This window comes from Eptesicus fuscus, chromosome 25 (assembly GCF_027574615.1).
Source record: "Eptesicus fuscus isolate TK198812 chromosome 25, DD_ASM_mEF_20220401, whole genome shotgun sequence".
Classification (NCBI taxonomy): Eukaryota; Metazoa; Chordata; class Mammalia; order Chiroptera; family Vespertilionidae; genus Eptesicus; species Eptesicus fuscus.
Window position 1 is genome coordinate 4,208,317 of NC_072497.1, and position 24,374 is coordinate 4,232,690.

The following is a 24,374-nucleotide window of genomic DNA, read 5'->3' on the forward strand; positions in this document are numbered from 1 at the left end:
AGAATTTTAGAAATGGAAGGGTGCTTACGGATCATCTATCTGATCCATCTCCTCGTTTTATGGTTCTGGAAACTCCAGTAACAGGGCGAGTTTCCAGGAAGACCCAGAGCCGGCCCAGAGCCACGAGGGTCCAATCCACGGAGCCCGTGAAGCCCCCCCGGGAAACCCCGTGCTTCACCCGCAAAGATGGAAGGGCTGGTGCAGCATGAAACACGTGACACTGAACGTCGAGGCTTTATTTACAATGGGACTCAAACAGGATGTAGCCAACGACCCTCCTCCTCCACGTCTTCTCAGCATGGGCTGTGCTTCATCACCAAAACAGGAAAACATCCTTGGGCAGGGTGACTCCCTCCTCTGATGTGTCCCCTAAATCCCAGACAAGTCCCGTGGCCCAGCCCTGAGCGGGGTGGCTGGGGGGACTCGGACTCTGGGGGGCGCATCCGGGGGCAGCTTCAGGCTTTCACCTCGCTCATGGCCTCCATGAGGCGAGCGCTGTTGGTGACAGCTGTCGTCAGGAAAATGAACCTGTACCCTGGGGAGCCAGAAGCACCAGCCGGGTGAGTAAGAGCAGATCAGTGGCCCCCAACACGGACCTCGCGACGCAGAACCCCCCTCCACAGCCCGGGCTGGATCCAAGAACCAGTTCACAGGCCCAGACACGTGGGTGCCACGTTCGGGGCACAGCGACTAGCCGTGTCCTGGAACTGGGCTCCTAATTCTCCAGCCCACGGCAGGTGCTACCCAGAGGGCAGCAGAGAACCTTCCCGAGTGCTGCCCTTTGCAGCCCAGGGCCCGTCCATGGACCTGCTGTCACCCTTCCGTTCTCGCTCACCTTTCTCTCTGCCCAGGAACCGCAGGGCTGAGATCTCGGAGAAGGTGCAGCCCCCCAGAAACACCACCAGGATGAGGCGCAGGGACTCGCTGGGAGCCTTGTCGTCCTTGGTCCCCCCTGTGGAGAGCAGACCAGACTCGCTCTTTTTTTGTTTTGTTTGTTTCATCCTCACGTGAGGATATTTTCCCATTGATTTTTAGGGAGAGGGGAATAGAGAGGGAAAGACCGAGAAAAACACACCGATTGGTTGCCTCCTACACAAGCCCCGACCAGGGCCCCGGCCAGGGAGGAGCCTACAACTGAGGTACGTGCCCTTGACCGGAATCGAACGGGGACCCTTGGGCCCGTAGGCCAACACTCTATCCACTGAGCCAAACCAGCTAGGGCCAGACTCAGCCCTTGCCTGGCACGCTGGCTACCAGGGACGCGTCCAGCCACCTCGGGCCCGCCCAACCCGGTGCCAAGGCCACGCACCTGTGAAGGCCAGCTCGCTGCAATTGAGCAGCCGTAGCACCTCGTCCAGGCCCTGCCAGCTCCTCCGCTCCAGCACCTGGGGGGGGGTCAGGAGAGTGAGTTTCAGGTCTAAGACAGGATGGGCTTCATTATTTATTTTTTAAAATGTGTTTACTGTTGCCAAAACCGGTTTGGCTCAGTGGATAGAGCGTTGGCCTGCGGACTGAGGGGTCCCGGGTTCGATTCCGGTCAAGGGCATGTACCTTGGTTGCGGGCACATCCCCAGTAGGGGGATGTGCAGGAGGCAGCTGATCGATGTTTTTCTATCATCAATGTTTCTAACTCTCTATCCCTCTCTCTTCCTCTCTGTAAAAAAATCAATAAAATATATTTAAAAAAATGTTTTTACTGTTTTCAGAGAGGGAGGGAGAGGGAGAGAGAGAGAGAAACATCAATGATGAGAGAGAATCATTGATCGGCTGCCTCCTGCACGCCCCCTCCTGGGGACGGAGCCTGCAACCTGGGCATGTGCCCTTGACCGGAATCAAACCCGGGACCCTTCCGTCCGCAGGCCGATGCGCTATCCACTGGGCCAAACTGGTTAGGGCCGTGGTCGGCAAACTGCAGCTCGCGAGCCACATGCGGCTCTTTGGCCCCTTGAGTGTGGCTCTTCCACCAAATACCACGGCCTGGGCGAGTCTCTTTTGAAGAAGTGGCGTTAGAAGAAGTTTAAGTTTAAAAAATGTGGCTCTCCAAAGAAATTTCGATCGTTGTCCTGTTGATATTTGGCTCTGTGGACTCATGAGTTTGCCGACCACTGGGCTAGGGCAACAGGATGGGGTTTAGGAAAGGAAGGTCGTGGCGGCCCAACTATCCCATTTCTTGCTCGTTAGCAGGGCAGTCAAAACTTGGGACGGACCAGGGACCAGGAGGAAGCAGAGGGAGTGAGACACACGCCTGGGAGCGAGGGTCACGTGTCCTCACCTGCTCAATGACGCGGCAGCTGAGGGGCACATAGGCGCCACTGAAGACATACGCCATGTCGCGTGGCACCTTCAGATCGTACTCGCCATCCACACGCGGGATCTAGAGGGCAAAGCAAGTGACAGCTCAGCTCTCCAGTCGTTTTCAGGGTCGGAGAGAAGGGGCAGGTCCCCAAGCATGGTTCTTCCTTCAATTAAAGGGAAGAGCAGCCACGGCCTGGAAAGAAGAGTCCAAACAAGATGCCGGCTGCATGCCGAAACCGGTTTGGCTCAGTGGATAGAGCGTCGGCCTGCGGACTGAAGGGTCCCGGGTTCGATTCCGGTCAAGGGCATATACCTTGGATGCGGGCACATCCCCAGTAGGAGGTGTGCAGGAGGCAGCTGATGGATGTTTCTCTCTCATCGATGTTTCTAGCTCTCTATCTCTCTCCCTTTCTCTCTGTAAAAAATCAATAAAATATATTAAAAAAAAAAAACAAGATGCCGGCTGCTGGTCAGCGCCCGCCCATTTTTGTGACTGAGCTCCCACGCTCCCCGAGAAGTGCTGGGGGGAAGGGGCCCCCTCGCCGATGCCTCGGTGACGTGGGACGTGTCTGTCACTGAAGCAGCACTTTTAGCCCATCCCTGGCCTCGTCAGGCACTTGTTACACGTTTCCTAACAGAATGAATCTGTGTGCCTTATCTCATTAGTATGTGCAGTCCATGCTATCACGCTCTGAAAGATAGAATCTTGTTTTTGAATCCTCACCCGAGGATATTTTCCCATTGATTTTTAAAAATATATATTTTATTGATTTTTTTACAGAGAGGAAGGGAGAGAGATAGAGAGTTAGAAACATCGATGAGAGAGAAACATCGATCAGCTGCCTCCTGCACGCCCTCTACTGGGGATGTGCCCGCAACCAAGGTATGTGCCCTTGACCGGAATCGAACCTGGGACCTTTCAGTCCGCAGGCTGACGCTCTATCCACTGAGCCAAACCGGTTTCGGCCCCATTGATTTTTAGAGAGAGTGAAAGGGAGGGGGAGAGAGAGAAGCATCCATGTGAGAGACACATTGATTGGTTGCCTCCCACACAATGCCTGACGCGGGCCGAGGAGAAGTCTGCAACCAGGTTCGTGCCCTTAACCGGGAATAGAACCCGGGACCCTTCGGTCCGCAGGCCGACGCTCTCACCACTGGACCAAACCAGCTAGGGTGGTAGGATCTTGATAGAAACAAAAGCTGCAAAGGTTTTTGTGGACTCAAAGTACTCCACCAAGGACCGAACGGCACCCCCGTACCCCCGCTCATCCCTGCTCCACATACCAAATTCAGCTTCTTGCTGATGGCCCGAAAATTGCTCCTCTTGGCCAGAGAACTGAAGGCATCCGTGATCTTTCCTGGGGAGGAAATCCGGGCTGGGTTTTATCTAAGTCAATGGATTCATGAAACTGCCACACAGGATTTCATTCCGGAAATGGCAGGCCCGCCTCTCGTCAAGTAGCCGGACCCATCACATCTGTAAGCTGTTCATCCACAATTCCCTGGATGTCATGAGACCTTCACCACCCTCTCCCCACCCCTCTTCCTCTTCCTACAGGGTGCCAGCTCTCTACTAAACGCCACCCACAGGACAAACACGTAAATGTACGGGCTGTGGAGTCACAGTGACCTGGGGTTCCAATGTGACTTCCTCTTTGAGGGATCTTGGACAAGTCACTTATCCTCTCAGCCTCAGTTTCCTCATCTGTAGAATGGAGGTAAAACTAACCTTTGTGAGGATTAAAGGAGAAATCGTATCTAAAGGGCTTAGCACGTGGTGAGTGTCCAATAACCGGGAACAGCTCCCCCTAGCGGACGTGGCGGTAATGACAGTAACAGTAGGAATCGCACTGTGCTTCCTGCTCAGCTCTCTGCAGGGGTGCTGCTTGTGCAGAGCAGAGGAGGGGAAGGGTTCCCCGTGCTCCGTGCTCACCTGCAGCCTTGTCTGTCACCAGCTTGCTCACTTTACTCTCCACAGCAGTGAGGGTGTCCCCAGGGGCCTGCTCTGTCAGGAGCCCCGCCCGCCGCAGGTTGGAGAAGGTCAGCAGGTGCTCGGGGCCATAGCTCTGCAGGAAAGGCAGGTGAGTCTCTACTGAGCGCCCAGCAGGGGTCTAGCACTGCTCGGTGGCATGGAGGCGAGGGCGGCAAGGGAGTCGAGGGCGGCAAGGGAGGCGAGGGATGGGAGGGTTGCACAGTCTATGCATTAAGGAGCTCATTCTTCTTCATGTAAAAGGTTTTCTTATCAGAAATAACCAAACACCAAACCCAGAAGAAGAAAAGCATATGAAACCCTTAAAGCCCAGATAAAGCTACTGATAGGAGGATGGTAGGGGAGGCTTCACAGATGAGATACCACGTGACAGAAAGACCTGGAAGGAAGCTTGTCAATGCCTCACAAGGTGCTAAAGTGAGGGAGAGTGGGGGGCGAGATCTCAGCCCCTGGTCCAATAGCTGAATTGTTCAGTGTTCCTGGCACCGGCCACCACCGTGAGAAACGGGCGTGGGGAGGGTGTCTGCTGAAAGGTGACTATCCTGAGAACCTCTGAGAGGAAGGCCGGATGGAGACAGCTGGGGACAGGGACAGGAAAGGGGCCGTTTCTTCTTTTGCCTCGTTCACAAATGTCCAATGAGCCCCAGCCGGTTTGGCTCAGTGGATAGAGCGTCAGGCCACAGACTGAAAGGTCCCAGGCTCACTTCCGGTCAAGGGCACATGCCTGGGTTTCGGGCTCAATCCCCAGTAGGGGGCGTACAGGTGGCAGCCAATCAATGATTCTCTCTCATCATTGATGTTTCTATCTCTCTCTCCCTCCCCCTTTCCTCTCTGAAATCAATATAAATATATATATATTTTTTAAAATGTCCAATGAGCCCCCTCCATAAAGTTCCCTCACAAAGACATTCTTTTGAAGCCCTGGCTGGGTAGCTATTGGTTAGTGTCATCCCGATACACCAAGGTTGTGGGTTCGGTCCTGACACCAAGGTTGTGGGTTCGATCCCGGTCAGGACGCATACAAGAAGCAACCAATGGATGCATAAATAAGCGAAACTACAAATCGATGTTTCTCTCTGTCTTTCTCTCCCCACCTGCTCCCCCACTCCTCTCTTGCTAAAATCAACACATTTAAGAAGACATTCTTCTGGCCTTACCTGTAGATACTGTGTTTTCAGGGATCGGTAATCCTTGGGGATCAAACCTGAGGGTAAGGGAAGACAAGAAAGGTTCGTGAGCCAGCTAAGGTGTCCTAAAATATACAACCAAACCAACCAACCAGCCAACCCTCTTCCCCCAAGAAACCCTGAACCAGGAGGAATGATTCGGTAAAGGATGTTAACCTTGCACCCTACACAGAGGATTCTAAACTGACTCTCCGATTTAAGCCTGCTCACTGGAAGATAAAGCCTGGATCGGACAGGCCAGGAAGGGCCCTGAGCCATAGGGGCTGGGAAGGGAATGAGGTGGGAGGCAGCAGGAGGAGGAGGTGGGGCTTCCGGGCACCTCTCCCTGGCTCTGGGCCAGGACGACGGGGCCCCTCCCACAGATGCTGAGGAGCAGGAAGGGGTCACGTGGTTCCAAAGGCCAGTCTTCGATGGGGTTCTCCACTGAGATAAGGAGAAATGGGCTTCCAACCACCACAAAGGGGACTCAGAATCAGCAAAGCCCTCCTCCGGGGAGAGAGCACCCTTCAAGAATATTCAGGTGGAAGCCTTCAACAGGAAAAAGAAGCTGCCATTAAAGGTTGCAGAGTTGGGCTCTGGGAAATGTTTATGAAATTGGTTGGCTGTCCGTTCTTCCTGGATTGCATCTTTCTTTAAAAATTTAATACTAGAGGCCCGGTGCACAAAATTTGTGCATGCGTAGGGTCCCTAGGCCTGGCTGGTGTTCAGGGGCGATCAGGTTCGCCGCCACCCGGCCTCCCTGCCTCCTCCTTCCCTCGCTCCCTCAGCGCCCGGCTGCTGCTGGTCGCCTGCCATGTTCCACGCTGCCCCCTGGTGGTCATTGCACGTCACAGCGAGCAATCAAACTCCCAGGCTCTGGGTCGAACTCCCGAGGGGACAATTTGCATATTAGCCTTTTATTATATAGGATATTTTTTTTTTAAAATATATTTTATTGATTTTTTACAGAGAGGAAGAGAGAGGGATAGAGAGTTAGAAACATCGATGAGAGAGAAACATCAATCAGCTGCCTCTTGCACACCCCCTACTGGGGATGTGCCCGCAACCAAGGTACATGCCCTTGACCGGAATCGAACCTGGGACCCTTGAGTCCGCAGGCCGACGCTCTATCCACTGAGCCAAACCGGTTTCGGCATATATAGGATATTTTTATTGATTTCAGAAAAGGGAGAGGAAGCCCTAACCGGTTTGGCTCAGTGGATAGAGCGTTGGCCTGCAGACTGAAAGGTCCCAGGTTCGATTCCGGTCAAGGGCATGTACCTTGGTTGCGGGCACATCCCCAGTTGGAGGTGTGCAAGAGGCAGCTGATGGATGTTTCTAACTCTCTTTCCCTCTCCCTTCCTCTCTGTAAAAAATAAATAAAATATATATTTAAAAAAAAAAAAAAAAAGAAAGAAAAGGGAGAGGAAGAGAGGGATAGAAACATCAATGATGAGAAAGTATCGTATATCAGCTGCCTTCTGCACACTCCACATTGGGGATCAAGCCCTCAACCTGGGTATGTGCCCTGACCGGGAATGGAACCATGACCTCCTGGTTCATAGGTTGCAGCTCAACCACTGAGCCACACCAGCCAGCTGGACTGCATCTTTATTATGAAACCTTGTTGAAGGTAAGAAGCCTACTGCAGCAAAGGGAGGTGCCACTCTGCTCTATGTGTTTGTGATCCTAAGCTGTGACAGCCCTTGTTTTGGGGGTGAGGGGGGTTTGGATGTAGTCCTGCTTAGCATGGGGACACTAATTTACCCTATGACCTGGGGATGTTCACTCAAAAAAAAAAAACTGCTTTATTTCTACAGAGGAAAGAATCCACAGAATTACAGGGAGCCCTAGCCGGTTTAGCTCAGTGGATAGAGCATCGACCTGCGGACTGAAGGGTCCCGGGTTCGATTCTGATCTAGGGCACATGCCTGGGTTGCAGCTTGATCCCCAGTAGGGGGTGTCCAGGAGGCAGCTGATCAATGATTCTCTCTCATCATTGATGTTTCTATCTCTCTCTCCCTCTCCCTTTCCTCTATGAAAGCAATCCTATCTAATAAAAGAGTAATATGCAAATTGACCGACACTCCAACACACAAGATGGCTGCCACAAGATGGCCAGCAGGGGACGGAGTTGGGAGGGACCAGGCTGGCAAGGGAGGGCAGTTAGGAGTGACCGGGCCGGCAGGGGTGGGCAGTTGGGAGGGACCAGGCCTGCAAGGGAGGGCAGTTGGGGGCAATCAGCTGGCAGGGGAGCAGTTAGACATCAATCAGGCTGGCAGGGGAGTGGTTAGGGGTGATCAGGCTGGCAGGGGAGTGGTTAGGGGTGATCAGGCTGGCAGGCAGAAGCGGTTAGGGGCAATCAGGAAGGCACGCAGGCGAGCAGTTGGGAGCCAGCAGTCCTGGATTGTGAGAGGGATGTCCGTCTGCCTGTTTAGGTCTGATCCAGGTAGGTAGGATCAGACCTAAACAGGCAGTCGGACATCCCTGGAGGGGTCCACCCCCCCGTGCACAAATTTCGTGCACCAGGCCTCTAGTAAAAAATATATTTAAAAAAATTAATCCTTCAAAATTACAGGGAAGTGTCCTGTCCGCTAGGACATTTATTCCTGTCGTTCACGATGATTTCTTCTATCCTATGGTACAGATCTGACCCGGCATCTCTGGTACCGGGGGCTCACCATTCTCGGTGATGGACAAGAGGCACATGAGGCGAAGGCTTTCTATAGGCGACACCTGCACAGGAAGAAAGAGCCAAGGAGGTTCAAGTTCCCTAACACACGTTCTCCTCTCCTCTTCCTCCCGGAGGCCGACCCCGCATCAGCACCGCCCCGCCGGCCGGGCAGCTCCCACCTGCCGGTCGATGTGCTCCTCGATGTAGCTGGTGCTGTCCCGGATGCTGAAGCCCTCCAGCAGCGCTGCGGGTAACCAGAGGACAGCCTGTTACCGGGAGCAGTGCGGCGGCTGCCGTCCAGGCTAACAGGCTAACGGGTGTCTGTCTCCCCATCTCCTTCTCCATCCTGGGATAAGGGGCCCCCAGGCGTCTAACAGGAACCCGAGTTCCACGCAGCCAGTGAGGGCTGGGAAGAGCCAGAGCGCGGCTCTCCAGGGTGGGCGGGGCTGGGAGCCGGCTGGCCGGCAGTCACCATGCTCGGTCTTGATGAGCTCCTGGAAGTCCTGCTTGGTTTTCTTCTTCATGATGGACTCACAGGCCCCAATGTCTGCAGAGAGGACAAAGCGACCTGACACATTCCTGGTCCCAGAAGGACATCCCTTTATTGTCTCGAAGAATAAAGACCTCAAGGCAAAAGGCAGAGAAGCACTTCCCCTCACTAGACCAGGGGTGGGGAGCTGTTTTTCTGCCAAGGGCCATTTGGATATTTATTTTTATTTATTTACTTTGAAATATATTTTTATTGATTTCAGAGAGGAAGGGAGAGGGGGAGAGAGAGAGAGAGAGAGAGAGATAGAAACATCCTGTACACCCCCCACTGGTGATCGAGCCCCCAACCTGGGCATTGCCCTTGACTGGAATTGAACCTGGGACCCTTCGGTCCGCAGGCCAATGCTCTATCCACTGAGCCAAACCAGCTAGGACCCATTTGGATATTTATAACATCATTTGCAGGCCATACAAAAGTATCAACTTAAAAATTAGCCTGCTCTAGCCCTAGCTGGTTTGGCTCAGTGGATAGAGCGTGGCCTTCGGACTGAAGGGTCCCAGGTTCCATTTTGGTCAAGGGCACATGCCCGGGTTGTGGGCTCGATCCCCAGTAGGGGGCATCCAGGAGGCAGCTGTTCAATGATTCTCTCTCATCATTGATGCTTCTATCTCTCTCTCCCTCTGCCTTCCTCTCTAAAATCAATATATATATATATATATTTAATTAGCCTGCTCTATTTGGTCAAACATTTAACTAACTCACCCCCAATGCCTGGGCAGGGCCAGATCAAATGATTTCACAGGCCTTATACGGCCCGCGGGCCGGACGTCCCCCACCCTGGCTTTAGACCAAACAAGAGCATCATCTGCCAAGTGAACAGGGATCCCCTCTCCGGAGGCAGATGTCCCCTCACATGCCCCTCCCCAGCTCCCAGCCCCCAGCCCCCAGTGTCCAGCCCCCAGCTCCCAGCCCCCAGTGTCCAGCCCCCAGCTCCCAGACCCCAGCCCCGAGCTCCCAGCCCCCAGCTCCCAGCACCCAGTCCCCAGCTCCCCGCCCCCAGCCCCTAGCCCCCAGCTCCCCGCCCCCAGCCCCTCAGCCCCCAGCTCCCCGCCCCCAGCCCCTAGCCCCCAGCTCCCCGCCCCCAGCCCCTCAGCCCCCAGCTCCCAGCCCCCAGTCCCCAGCTCCCAGGCCCCCTGCCCCCAGCCAACACCTACGCAGACTCAGCAGACGGTGCTCCTGCTTCAGCCCCTTCAGCTCCTGGGACACGAAGTTCTTCATCTGCTTGATGTCCATGCCTCTGCGGCGCTGCGGGCAAGTCCCAAGGTCACCACCGCCCTCCCAAGGCCACCACCACGCTCCCTCGGTCCCCACCGACCCCGGAAAAAGTCAGGGACCCTGTCCTAGTATCAGAGCGCTGGCCGAGGGGCAGCAGCCTGGGGAAGCCGCTGAGGAAAGAGAACCGAGGGCCGGGGCTCGGAGCCTCACGTCGTACTGAGCCTGCAAGTTGCGGGCCTTCTGGCTCAGGAAGCCGAAGACGTTGGAGAAGTGCTCGTTCCGAATCTCATGGAACACCTGCGAGGGGAACAGGACGGGAAGGACTTCTGTACGGACCACGCCTGGTCCTTCCTTCCTCGTCAAGGTCACGATAGCACAGGAAGGGTGCTCAGCGGTTCCAGCAAGAGTAAGAGGAGCCCTAACCGGTTTGGCTCGGTGGATAGAGTGTCGGCCTGGGGACTCAAGGGTCCCAGGTTCGATTCCCATGTGCCTTGGTTGCAGGCACATCCCCAGTGGGGGTGTGCAGGAGGCAGCTGATCGATGTTTCTCTCTCATCGATGTTTCTAACTCTCTAACCCTCTCCCTTCCTCTCTGTAACAAAATCAATAAAATATATTTAAAAAAAAAAAAAAAGAGTAAGAGGAGAGCTGAGCCGGCAGCAGGCATTCGATGTCAATACCTGCTACGTGCCCTGGGGCATGCCTTTTTTTTTAACTGTCTGTCTTTTTTAATCAATCAATCAATTAATTTAGATTTTTGTTAATTCTCTCTCGAGAATATTTTTCCATTGACTTTAGGAAGAGTGAAAGGAAGGAGGAGAGACAGAGAGAAACATCGATGTGAGAGAGACACCCTAACCCGCCTGCAGGTGGGGGATCAAGCCCGCAACCGAGGCATGTGCCCTTGACCGGAATCAAACCGGGGACCCTGCAGTCCGCAGGCTGACACTCTATCCACTGAGCCAACCCGGCCAGGGCCTGGGGTATGCTCTTAACTGGTGGGGGTCCCTCCGTCCTGTGGACTCAGCTTCCCCTCCCAGGGCGGTGCCCCCGCCGAGTGGGAGCTGAGCCCGGGGGAAGCCCACTGCCAGCACCCGCACCCGCACCTTGTCCTCGGCGTTGAGCAGAACCTTCAGGCTCTTGTCAGAGGAGGTGACTTCTGGGCCAAAGTCGACGCTCCCTTGGAGAGCAAGGGGACAGCGATGAGGGTCTCCCACGAGGCCGCCCCTCCCAGCACTGCCATTAAAGGGCCTCCACACGATGCGAAGCCACCGTTCCCTCGGCGCCTGGGTCCCCCCTGCCAGCCCCGTGCCGAGGGCCCCTCCATCTCGCCAGGATGCCACTCACCACACTTGATGCGGAACGTGTCGTCCACCAGGCCCTCGTAAACCACCTGGGAGCACAGCGCCGTCACAAAGTCCACGTCTGCAACCCAGACCCCTGACCGTGAGGGCCCCCCGCCAGCCACAGCCTGCTGCCCGGGTCGCTCAGGATGAGAGCCAGTGCCTCCCCCGGACCCCCAACCACTGCTGCCTGCACAGCCCAGCCTGAGGGTCCCGTCTGGGCCACCGCGATTTCCACACTCCCGTTGCGTCTGGGTCCAGAGACAGAGGAGTGGCAGCATGAGGTACCTCTGTCCAGGAGGAAGATGTGGCCAATCTCTGGCTTCCGGCCCTTGGTCTCCCCGTCCTCCTCCTCCTCCAGGTTCCTCCACAACTCATGTGACATCTGCCAGGCACCAAGACATTCTTTTTTTCCCCCACAAAAAAATTCTTAATTTTGTTTTGTTTTAATTATACTTTTAAAGACTATATATATATTTTTTATTGATTTCAGAGAGAGGAAGGGAGAGGGAAAGAGAGAGAGAGAGAGAGAGACAGAGAGAGAGAGAGAGAGAGAAACATCAATGATGAGAATCATTGGCTGCCTCCTGCCTGCTCCCTACTGGGGATCGAGCCCACAACCCGGGCATGTGCCCTGACTGGGAATTGAACAGTAACCTCCTGGTTCATAGGTCGATGGTCAACGACTGAGCCACAATTATACTTTTTTATTTTGAGATATTTATAGATTCACATGCAATTGTAAGAAATACAAGACATTCTTGTCCTGACCAGGTAGCTCAGTTGGCTAGAGCAGTGGTCGGCAAACTGCGGCTCGCGAGCCACATGTGGTTTGCCGCTCTGTTGACTAATGAGTTTGCCGACCACTGGGCTAGAGCATCGTCCCAATAATGCAAGGTTGTGGGTTCGACCAATGAATGCATAAACCAGCGGAGTACCAAAAAGATGTTTCTCTTTCTCTCAAATCAACAAACTAAAAAAAAAAAGGGAGAGCCCTGACCGGTTTGGCTCAGTGGATAGAGCATCGGCCTGCGGACTGAAGGGTCCCAGGTTCGATTCCGGTCAAGGGCATGTACCTTGGTTGTGGGCACATCCCCAGTAGGGAGTGTTCAGGAGGCAGCTGATCGATGTTTCTCTCTCATCGATGTTTCTAGCTCTCTATCCCTCTCCCTTCCTCTCTGTAAAAAATCAGTAAAATATATTTTTTTTAAAAAAGAGAGACATTCTTAATCTTGTGTCCAAGTCCCTCCTGTAGTCCATCTACAGAAGCCACCCCCTTCCTGTGGAACTTACTGAGGCAGATCTACAGTTGTGCCCCAATAAGAGGGGAGCTGATAATTAACAACATCACCTGCTCAGGCCCCATCTGTTCCTATCCCTCCCCGTCCATCCCCATTCCAAATATAAAGAGATTCAGGTGTGCTGCTCGGCCTGTGTGGCTCAGTGGTTGAGCGCCAATCTATAAACCAGAAGGTCATGGTTCGATTCCCATTCAGGGCACATGCCTGGGTTTCGGACTCGATCCCCAGTGGGGGGCGTGCAGAAGGCAGCCAATCAATGATTCTCGTCAATGATGTTTCTTCTTCTTCTTTTTATTTTTTTAAATATATTTTATTGATTTTTTACAGAGAGGAAGGGAAAGAGATAGAGAGCTAGAAACATTGATGAGAGAGAAACATCGATCAGCTGCCTCCTGCACACCTCCCACTGGGGATGTGCCCGCAACCAAGGTACATGCCCTTGACCGGAATCGAACCTGGGACCCTTCAGTCCGCAGGTCGACTGCTCTATCCACTGAGCCAAACCGGTTTCGGCCTCATCAATGATGTTTCTATCTCTCTGCCCCTTCCTCTCTGAAATCAATAAGAATATACTTTAAACAAAAAGAGATTCAGGAAAAAAAAGAGAGAGAGAGAGATTCAGGAATGTTGCCGAAGAGGCCCTAGCTTTTGCGTCTCTGTTAGCCACACCAGTTCCCGTCTCTGAGGACTATGTGGCAACAATGAAAGCCAGGGAGAGAATACACTTCCTGTTACAGATGCCCCGGATGGTGGACAGTCCATGGTGGGGAGAACAGGGGGAACAGGCCCTGCCAGCGCTCACCTTGGCGCACCTGCCAATCCCGTAGCAGTGAGGAAAGGGGCCGTAGAGCGTGCTGAGGAGGTGCAAGGCCTGGGCCACAGTGTTGATCCAACGCTGGTCTCCTTCCTGCAGGGACCACAGGGGCCACAAAGGTGCGGGTCAGCCCGACAGACCCATCAGGATGGTGCTAGCCCCCGAGCCCTGGGGCAGAGGTAGGGTGTGGGGAATGCTTGAAAGAGTTCATTTCGCCCTGACCGGTTTGGCTCAGTGGATATAGAGTGTCGGCCTGTGGACTGAAAGGTCCCAGGTTCGATTCCGGTCCAGGGCATGTGCCTTGGTTGCGGGCACATCCCCGGTGGGAGGTGTGTAGGAGGCAGCCGATCGATGTTTCTCTCTCATCAATGTTTTTAACTCTCTATCCCTCTCCCTTCCTCTCTGTAAAAAAATCAATAAAATATATTTTAGAAAAAAAAATAAAATAAAAATGAAGCGTTCATTTTGGCCCCAAAGGACACAATCAGTGGCATTCAATCTCCTAATTTCTCTCATGCATAATAAATGACGGGACTGCCCTAGCCAGTTTGGCTCAGTGGATAGAGCATCGGTCTGCAGACTGAAGGGTCCCCGGTTCGATACTGGCCAAGGGCACATGCTCGTGTTTTGGGCTCGATCCCCAGTCGGGGCGTGCAGGAGGCAGCTGACCAATGATCTCCCTCATCATGGATGTTTCTATCTCTCTCTCCCTCTCCCTTCCTCTTTGAAATCAATAAAAATACATTTGATAAATAAGTAAGTAAATAAATAAAATGTTTTTAAAAAATTTACAGGACTTGGATGAAGGTGCATCAATATTGCTAGCCCACTGGACCCCCTGTTTGTCCCCAGCCGTTGATGCCAAGACCCAAGGGTCCCCGCCTTTACCAGGAAGTAGTCCCTGAAAAATTCAGGCAGCTCCATGCTCAGCAGATCCACATCCAGAGGCAGCAAAGAGAAGGCCCATTCGTCGCAGCTCACATCTGTGGGGACAGAGATCATCAGCCTCCCTGTAGAAGCCACGTGCCTCCACCTTCTGGGGGAACGCCCACCGGTTGCCTAGAGACGTCTGAGCGCCTCCCCAGGCCTGCACTGCACTGAGCACGGCTTCCAGCGAGACACAGCCTGGCCCCGAGGAGCTCAGAGTCTGGGAACAAAAGGAGACGTGTACACGACAGCCTGTCATACGACGTGAGAAGGGGTGTGTTTTCATTATAAGGGAACATTCATTTCTGATTCGGCAAATACCAGTGGAGTGGAAGACGCGTGCAGGCACTGGGGTACACAGTGGAGAAGAGAATGAACGTGCCCTGTGTCCTGGGGAGACCCTTACAGTCTAGTGGGAGGGACACGCACAAGGCAGACCTAATTACAAAGAAGTAAACCAGCCATCCGTGAGCACAAACATCTCAGGGTCTAACCTCACGCAGGGTGCAGGACAGACTTCCCTAAAGAAGTGACTTTTAGCCGAAACCGGTTTGGCTCAGTGGATAGAGCATCGGCCTGCGGACTGAAAGGTCCCAGGTTCGATTCCGATCAAGGGCATGTACCTTGGTTGCGGGCACATCCACAGTAGGGGGTGTGCAGGAGGCAGCTGATCGATGTTTCTCTCTCATCGATGTTTCTAGCTCTCTATCCCTCTCCCTTCCTCTCTGTAAAAAGTCAATAAAATATATTTTTAAAAAAGAAGCGACTTTTAGGCTGTGACTCTAAATAAGATGTGGTGGGTGAAGCGTGTAGGCTGGGGAATATTCTGGGCAACAGGAAAATCACGGGTGACATCCCCATGGCTGGAGGGCAGTGAGTCAGGAGAAGGGAGTGGCACGTGACACGTGACAGGCAAAGGGGCCGGGAAAGGACCAGGTGGCAGAGGCGGGAGGCCGTGGGGAGGACCCGGAGAAGGGCTTTCTTCTCCGCTACTGCAGGGCGCCTGAGGGGGGTGCCGCCCTCAGGGGCGTGTTGCGTGGAGAACGCAGTGAGGGATACACAGGGGAGGGAAGGCATGTTATTGGGAGGTAAGGGCAGAGCAGCTGGCGATTAGCAGCGATAAGCCCCCGCATCCTCCCCCACTGTCCCCCTCCTTCCACTCTCAGGCACCTCTCCTCCCGCTGGGCCAGCAGGAATGAGACAGGAAGGGGTGGGGACTGGGGTGGGGGGGGTGGGGAGAAGGACACTATTCCTTCTGCACATGCGGTTCCTTTCCACTCTCTCATCTCCTCTCACCTCCATAGATCCCCTCTTCCTCCAGCACCATCTCACAGGCGTAAAACTGAAAGAGAAGAGGAAGCCGATTAGCAAACACCGCTCCCCTCTTCTCTCCTCCCTGGGAGTTCCTCCAGGATCACTGACCAGGACAACACTTACTGACCCAGTCAGGGAACCCAGGCGCTTGGATCTAGAAAGCGCACCAGGCTTGGATCTAGAAAGCGACATGGCTCAGTGGTTGAGCGTCGACCTATGAACCAGGAGGTCACGGTTCAATTCCCAGTCAAGGGCACACGCCCAGGTTGTGGGCTCGATCCCCAGTAGGGGGCGTGCAGGAGGCAGCCGATCCATGATTCTCTCTCATCATTGATGTTTCTCTCTTCCTCTCCCTCCTCCTTCCTCTCTGAAATCAATAAATACATATTTAAAAAAAAGAAAAAGAAAGAAAGGGCACTGGAATCATGGAGCCTAACTCTTTGTTCCCTGGAAGAGCTTTGCAAAGAAGGCACCTCAGCTGTCACGGAAGGGACATGCAGAGGCCAGCTCTCACGTCCCACAGTCTGTATTCGGGGCAGTTTGCTGACAGACCCCCTGCTAAACAATCAGGCCTACCCTAGTGAGACGGCAGCAGGTGGTCGCCATCACACATGCTTGGCTTTCAGGGAGATGGAGCTGTAGGCCCCTGGCCCCTTCCCCGCCCCGAATCCTGTCCCGCCTTGTGCCACCGCCATCAGGACCCAAACTCACCTTCTGAGGGCTGAAGATCACTTTGTATTTTCGCGTTCGGCCGGCCAACTTGTCAGCGTTGACGAGATCTACAGACAGGAGGAATGCAACCCAGAAGGCCATGGGCCCCGTGTCAGGGGAGAAGCAAGGGAGCAGTTATCCTTTTATTTACTTATTTTTATTTTTTTAATATATTTTTATTGATTTCAGAGAGGAAGGGAGAGGGAGAGAGAGATAGAAACATCAATGATGAGAGAATCATGGATCGGCTGCTTCCTGCACGCCCCCTACTGGGGAGGGAGCCTGCAACCCGGGTATGTGCCCTTGACCGGAATTGAACCTGGGACCCTGTTCGGTCTGCAGGCCGGTGCTCTATCCATTAAGCCAAACCTGCTAGGGCTCCTTTTATTAATTTATTTATTTTTTAAGATTATTATTATTATTATTATTATTATTTTTAATATACTTGATTTTCTACAGAGAGGAAGGGAGAGGGACAGAGAGTTAGAAACATCGATGAGCGAGAAACATGGATCAGCTGCCTCCTGCACACCTCCCTACTGGGGATGTGCCCGCAACCCAGGTACATGCCCTTGACAGGAATCGAACCCGGGACCCTTCAGTCCGCAGGCCGACGCTCCATCCACTGAGCCAAACCGGCAAGGGCTCCTTTTATTTTTTTAAAAATTCTTTATTGTTAGAAGTATTACATATGTTTCCTTCCTTGCCATTGACCTCTCCCCGCCTGCTCCTGCCCCCAGCACAGGCCCTCACCTCCCTACTGTCTGTGTCCCTACTGAGCAGTTGTCCTCGACGTGGTATGGCCAACCCCAACACCTCTTTACTTAGGAAAGGGTCCCTGTAGCCGAGGCCCTTCGATCTCACCACCCCTCCCCAGGTCTCAGTGACACGGCGCACCCCGGCATACTCACTGGCTATGTATCGCATGTTCTTGATGCGGGGTCTGACCAAGAAGCACAATCTATGGGAGAGAAAGGGAAAAACCTCAGGGAAGGAGAGTCATGAGGTTGGTGACAGACAGCACCACCTGACGAAACTGAAACAACACCCCACTCTTTCCCCATCGGCTCCCCTGGACTGGCCTCCAGTTCCCAGCCTCGCCACGGCCGGGCCAGATCTGACCACAGACTCCCCTCCCGACAGCAGGGACACTGTGCTTAGCAAATGACCCCTCTGGGGAACGCTGAGTTCCTGTTCTCCAATAATTCCCAATCTGTCAGGCGAAGTAAGATGCACACATGTAAAAAGTATCAAACACGTGTTTAAAAACAACAAAAAAGCCGAAACCGGTTTGGCTCAGTGGATAGAGCGTCAGTCTGCAGACTGGAGGGTCCCAGGTTCGGTTCCGGTCAGGGGCATGTGCATTGGTTGCGGGCACATCCCCAGTGGGGGGTGTGCAGGAGGCAGCTGGTCGATGTCTCTCTCTCATCGATGTTTCTGGCTCTCTGTCCCTCTCCCTTCCTCTCTGTGAAAAATCAATAAAATATATTTAAAAAAACAACAACAACAACAACAAAAAAGGTTGCCTGGCCAGCATGACTCAGTGGTTGAGCATCGAACTAGGAGCCTGTAGGTCACAGTTCGATTGCCGGTCAGGGCACATGCCTGGTTGTGGGCTCGATCCTCAGTGGGGGGCATGCAGGAGGCAGCCGATCCGTGATTCTGACTCATCATTGATGTTTCTATCTCTCTCTCCTCCCTTCCTCTCTGAAATCAATAAAAACATATTTTTAAAAAATACAAGAAGGTATATAAAATGTTTTTCCAACTTGGATGTATTCTCCATGTACCCAGGAGAATTTTTCCTCTAAGTGAGGGTGTACATTACTTAAGATTGAAAAGTATTAAAAAGAAAAACGGCCAAAACCGGTTTGGTTCAGTGGATAGAGCTTCGGCCTGCGGACTGAAGGGTCCCAGGTTCGATTCCGGTCAGGGGTATGTGCCTACCTGGTTTCGGGCACATCCCCAGTGGGGGGTGTGCAGGAGGCAGCTGATCGATGTTTCTAACTCTCTGTCCCTCTCCCTTCTTCTCTGTAAAAAATCAATAAAATATATATTTTTAAAAATTTAAAAAAGAAAAAAAAAAGAAAAACAGCCCTGGCTGGTGCTGCTCGGTGGTTAGAGTGTCGGCCCAGGCACCGAAGTGTCTCAGGTTCAATTCCCGGTCAAGTGCATGTAGCCGGGTTGCCGGTTCAATCCCAGGCCCCGGTCAGGGCTCATTCAAGGAGGCAACCAATCAATGTGTCTCTCTCACATGGATGTTTCACTCTCTCTCTCCTCTGTCTCTCTCTCCCTCCTTCCCACTCTCTCTGAAAAAGCAATGGAAAAAAATATCCTCGGGTAAGGATTAACTAAAAAAAAGAAAGGAAAAGAAAAGAAAAGAAAAACAAAAAGCAGACAACAGGCAGTGTGTGACAAACACTAAACACCCTGGAGATCCGGAGGAGGAGGGCTTCATGGAGGAGGTGGCGCTGGGGTCTGAAGGCGGGTGTGTTTCACAGGAGCAGTGAGGACAGCGGGGCATTTCAAGGCAGAGTGAATGGGGCGGCCAGAAGGGGGATGCCATGTGCACGTAGCTGGGAAGCACGTGTCCAGCGGAGGCTTGAGGGCCCCGTGAGAGACCAGGCTGCAAAGGCCACGTGAGGCCCAACTGAAGGTTCCCATGGGTTGCACGATGAGCAATCTGCACTCGACTCGGTAAGTAAGAGAAGACTTGATGGTTCTTGAGAAGAGCACGGTGAAAAAATGTATTTTAAAAATATATTTTTAGCCCTAACTGGTTTGGCTCAGTGGATAGAGCGTCGGCCTGCGGACTGAAGGGTCCCAGGTTCGATTCCAGTCAAGGGCATGTACCTTGGTTGCGGGCACATCCACAGGAGGGGGTGTGCAGGAGGCAGCTGATCAATGTTTCTCTCTCATCGATGTTTCTAACTCTCTCTCCCTCTCCCTTCCTCTCTGTAAAAAATCAATAAAATATATTTTAAAAAATATATATATTTTTTAGTGATTTCAGAGGAAGAGAGTGGGAGAGAGAGATATAGAAACATCAATGATGAGAGAGAATCACTGATCAGCTGCCTCCTGCACGCCCCCTACTGGGGATCGAGCCCGAAACCCAGGCATGTGCCCTGACTGGGAATCGAACCCTGACCTCCTGGTTCATAGGTCGACGCTCAACCACTGAGCCACGCCAGCTGGGCAATGAAAATATTCTTGAAAGCTTCATCAATCTGGTTAGAGGTGGCAGACTGGACAAGAGAGAAGAGGACAAGGGAGCGAGAAACTGCAGAAAGGAAGACAGAATAAGGGGCTAAAGCATAACCTCGCACGAAACTGTCCAAGAGCAGGGAGGGGAACCGTATCACAAGCGTTACGCTGCCAGATCTCAGCCACGGGCGCATCGAGGGCAAAGTGCAGGGGCGTCCTCCCGCTGGGAGCCGAGCCGGGTGCCCCCAGACACTCACTGTTCACTGGAGCTCAGGACGGGTTTGTTCTCCACCTTGTACAGCTTGTCTACTTCGTGTTGCTGCCGGGAGAAGCCAACAAGACAAGGGACACAGGGTGCATGGAGACCCAAAGCATGACACAGAAGCAGGGGGCTTGGGCTCCTATGCATGCTAATTGTGGGGATCAAACTGCCTCCCTCACAGCCATTCACTGAACCTTCCTCAAACTGTCCACAGAAAAACCAAAAATAAAACAATTCAAAAACAACAGACAATAGCATCCATTCCAACTACCCTCCATTTACCCTACAACGGTAGTCACACTTTAGTAATTTGTACTGTTCCTCAAAAGAAAAACTGGCCCAGGCTGGCATGGCTCGGTGGTTGAACATCGACCTATGAACCAGGAGGTCAGGGTTCGATTCCTGGTCAAGGACACATGCCCGGGTTGTGAGCTCAATCCCCAGTGAGGGGCGTGCAGGAGGCAGCTGATCAACCATTCCCTCTCATCATTGATGTTTCCATCTCTCCCCTTCTCCCTTCCTCTCTCTGAAATCAATAAAAATATATTTAAAAAAAGAAAGAAAGCCGAAACCGGTTTGGCTCCGTGGATAGAGCGTCGGCCTGCGGACTGAAGGGTCCCAGGTTCGATTCCGGTCGGGAGCGTGTGCCTTGGTTGCGGGCACATCCCCAGTAGGAGGTGTGCAGGAGGCAGCTGATCGATGTTTCTCTCTCATCAATGTTTCTAACTCTCTATCCCTCTCCCTTCCTCTCTGTAAAAAATCAATAAAATATATTTTAAGAAAAAAAAAAGAAAGAAAAACTGTTTAGTGAGGAAAGAATCTGCCTGGAGGAAAGGGCAGGTACCTTGAGGATGGAGACGCTGGCGATTCGATCCAAAGGGCTCATGAGATCGGCCTCAATGAACAAGTCCTTTTTCCCTGGAAGCTGAAGACACACAGTACCCTGGGTCACTCCGAGGTCACACCCGCTCCCTCAGCTGCCAGCTCACACAGCCACGTGTCTACCAGAACCCCAGCCTCGGCCCTGGAAGGGCGCCAGACATTATCGACCCCGGCACCTGATGTACTGCTGACGTCATATAAACAGTTGACATTTCTCTATCTACTCACCTATTTCATCTTCTCATTTTCTGCACCAGCAGAAAAATATTTCACCTTCTTTCTTAGGTTAACTCCTGGTCACTCCGCCCTCCTGCCGGCCTGTGGCCTTGTCCTGGGTCACCGCCCGCTTCCCCACCGCCTCCTCCACTCAGCCTCCCCACGACCCCGGTCATCTGATTCCGGCATCATCACTCCTAACGCTCCCTCACCTGGCCAGGGGAAGGTGAGGTCACACTGAGTGGCAGGGGGGAGGGAAGTCATTGCAAATTTCCTCTCAACTAGGCCTGGAAAGTGGGGGGTGTGAGGGGGGGTGGCAGTGACTCAGTTAGAGGGTAATCCAGCAAAGAACAGGGACAGAGAAGAGGCTGAACCGTAAGATCAAAACCAGCAATTCAGCCCTGACTGGTGTGGCTCAGTGGATAGAGCATCGGCCTGCGGACTGAAAGGTCCCAGGTTCGATTCCGGTCAAGGGCATGTACCTTGGTTGCGGGCACATCCCCAGTAGGGGGTGTGCAGGAGGCAGCGGATCGATGTTTCTCTATCATTGATGTTTCTAACTCTCTATCCCTCTCTGTAAAAATCAATAAAATATATTTTAAAAAACCCCAAAAAAACAGCAATTCAGTTGGGCTGATGTATAAGGTACATAGAGGGCAGTGATTTTCAGTCCGGATGTAGGGGAAGGGTGGAAAGCAAGACTGAAACAGTTGTTAGAGGGTCTGGAATTGATCCTCTATGGCACGGGGGGGGGGGGGGGGGGGGGGGGGCGCAGGGGGTTACTTTTGTTCACTGAAGCATCCTCTCAGCTGGGAATGTCAGGTAGATGAACCTGGGACTTATGGGTAAAATGGATTGGAGACAGGAGAAGCTGGAGGCAAGCAGCCCCAGCATGTGGCAGTGAATGAGGACCTGATTTCGGCTGGTTGGCGGTGTGAACAAAAGATGTTATTTACGAGTCACATGGAGCCCGGCTGGCGTGGCTCAGTGGTTGAGCATCGACCTATGAACCAGGAGGAGGTGGAGGTTCGGTTCCCGGCCAGGACACATGCCCAGATTCCGGGCTACCCAGGAGGCAGCCGTTCAATGATTCCCTCTCATCATTGATGTTTCTGTCTCTCTCTCCCTCTCCCTTCCTCTCTGAAATCAATAAAAATATACAGAGTGGCCAGATTATGATGATCTTTGAACGCATAATAATCTGGCTACTCAGTGTAATCCTATATAATAAAAGGCTAATATGCAAATTGTCCCCTCGATCAGGAGTTCAACCAGCAGGCAGGCCGACCAACCGCCCATGTCCCCTCCCCCTGGCCAGGCTGGCCGGACCCCACCCATGCACGAATTCATGCACCGGGCCTCTAATATGAGTATCTATCTCCTTCTCCCTTCTAGGAATATATCCTAAGAAATCCGAAACATTAATCAGAAAAAATGTATGCACCCCTGTGTTCATAGCAGCACAATCTACAGTAGCTAAGATCTGGAAACAGCCCAAGTGCCCTCAGTAGATGAGTGGATAAAAAAGCCATGGTACATTTATTCCATGGAATACTATGCAGCTGTGAAAAAGAAGAATCTCTTACCCTCTGAGACAGCATGGAGGGACCTAGAGAGTATCACACTAAGTGAAATAAGTCAGTCGTCAGAGAAAGACAAGTATCACATGATCTCACTCATATGTGGAATCTAATTAACAAAATAAACTGATGAATGGAGTGGATCCAGAGACGTGGAAGCATGGAACAGAGTGCGGAATCTCTGAGGGAAGGCAGGGGAGGGAGGTTAGCGGGGAGGTAATCAACCAAAGACCTTGTATGCAGAGATGCATAACCCCATGGTCACAGACAGTGGGGTGGTGAGTGCCTGGGGCAGTGGGCAGGGGTGGGCTGGAGGAGGTCTATGGGGGAGGAAAGGGGGCATATGTAATACTTTCAACAATAAAGATTAAAAAAAAAAAAAAAGAACTGCTTCACGCCACAGATGGGGAAAAATTCTTGCCTATTGTGTAACTTCTGACCACTCTCTTCCCTGAACACGCCTCCTCCTTCCCTGGTTCCTCCATCTTGCTCCTACCAATCACCTGCCAAGAACCTGGTCTCCCATCTCCAAGGAAAATGGGCTTATTCTTCACATTCCGGCTCCTGGAAACGCCTAGATCACTCCAGCTAGAAATGACTGCTTACTCTGATCGCTTCCCGCACCCTTGCTGTCACTCGTTCGCCACATGATACCCCGTGTGGGGGGTGGTTTGTGTCTCATACGGCTCCTCCTGGAGTGTGAGCGCCCTAATAACAAAGATGTCTTAACCACCTTCCCATCCCAGTGATGCCTCGCACTAGGGTGTCTCCCATGCCTGCATGGAAAAAAATGGTTTCCATGAACTCTCTGCCCAGGTGCCAGGCAGCTGTTACTGCCCTCTGGTTTCCCTCCCCGAGGGCTTCATTTTGGGCCTGCCCCAGAAGCTCCGAGGACAATATCGAAGACCAAGAACAGGCTCCAAGGGATTCCAAAGAACTGTGTGTCCGGTGAGTGCAGTCAAGGGCCCGGCGTGGCGGGCACTGACCTGCTCCAGCAGATAGATGAGCTGGTCTCGGGCCAGCCTCTTGAGCATGGAGAAGTCGGGCAGCTCGGGGGCGTCCGGCCGGTTGGGGAAAGCCATGGCCGCGGTCACCTGAGCCGCGGGGTGCACGAAGAGGGTCGCCCTCCGCTCTCCGAAGGCCGGCAGCAGCCCGGGGTAAGCGCAAGGGGTGGCTCCTTCAGGGCTGGGCACGGAAGGGGCCCTCACTCTTCAGCGGCGCTCGAGGAATGAATGGCCACCTCCCGGCCAGACAGCGGCAGCCTCGGGATGCCCTCGCCTCAGGCCTCGCAGCCCCCCACCCTCAACCCCACCCCCCAAGTCCCGACCCGGCCCTCCCGGCTCCACTCCGCCGGGGAGCAGGATTCCGGGCTTCCCTGCTGCAGAGAGAACACCGCCTTCTGACAGGCAGAAGCGACTTCCGGGACTTTCCGGAAGTCCCATTCGCTGGACCGGCGCTTTGTGTACCCGGAAGTTGGACGGTGTCCGGGAAGGGACATTTCAAACGAAAGTCAACGCGCAGACGTTCCAGTCTCATTTCTGGCCCGGGGGGAGTGTGCCCATGATAAAACGAGTGTTTCAGGGCACACTCAATTCTCCCGGCGCACCCACGCGAGGGTGGGGCACTAGCTCGAGTTTCTCATCTTCGTACAATGGGTGAAACCTATTAAGGATGAAAGGCGCTGATCATTGGGGATCTTGACTGTCAATCAAACCTACTCTTCAGCTTTGGGCTAGCTAGCGGCTCCCAGGCTTCCGAGCTGCAGGAGAGATGCAGACCGATGGAGGTGGAATTAGGTGGAGGGAAGAGAAGAATGCTAAGTCCCGCTGGCTGTGACCTTTGGGTACTGGAGTTTTGACTTAAGAATGCCATTCGTGGGAAAATGGGTAAACTGTGGCATGTTCATAAAAATAAATGAATATATGAAA

At 53.1% G+C, this 24,374-nt stretch overlaps 1 protein-coding gene across 2 annotated transcripts; it reads right to left on the reverse strand.

Moving 5' to 3' along the window:
* Window positions 1-215: 215 nt before the first annotated feature.
* VPS33B (VPS33B late endosome and lysosome associated) lies at window positions 216-23,736 on the reverse strand. 2 transcript variants are annotated; one of them, XM_054713372.1, is made up of 23 exons: window positions 23,433-23,736; window positions 20,613-20,693; window positions 19,764-19,825; window positions 17,211-17,260; window positions 16,300-16,367; window positions 15,571-15,616; window positions 14,236-14,330; window positions 13,336-13,440; window positions 11,521-11,617; window positions 11,237-11,314; window positions 10,996-11,069; window positions 10,101-10,187; window positions 9,830-9,920; window positions 8,598-8,672; window positions 8,305-8,369; window positions 8,133-8,187; window positions 5,443-5,489; window positions 4,229-4,361; window positions 3,580-3,653; window positions 2,273-2,374; window positions 1,310-1,385; window positions 836-952; window positions 216-535 (listed from the first exon to the last, which is right to left on the reverse strand). In XM_054713372.1, the coding sequence occupies exons 1-23, from the start codon at window positions 23,526-23,528 to the stop codon at window positions 456-458; spliced, it is 1,854 nt and encodes a 617-aa protein (XP_054569347.1). In that variant the 5' UTR covers window positions 23,529-23,736; the 3' UTR covers window positions 216-455. The 2 variants fall into 2 exon arrangements, with proteins under 2 accessions (XP_054569347.1, XP_054569348.1); XM_054713373.1 differs by lacking the exons at window positions 19,764-19,825; window positions 20,613-20,693 and having other exon boundaries at window positions 23,433-23,451.
* Window positions 23,737-24,374: the final 638 nt, after the last annotated feature.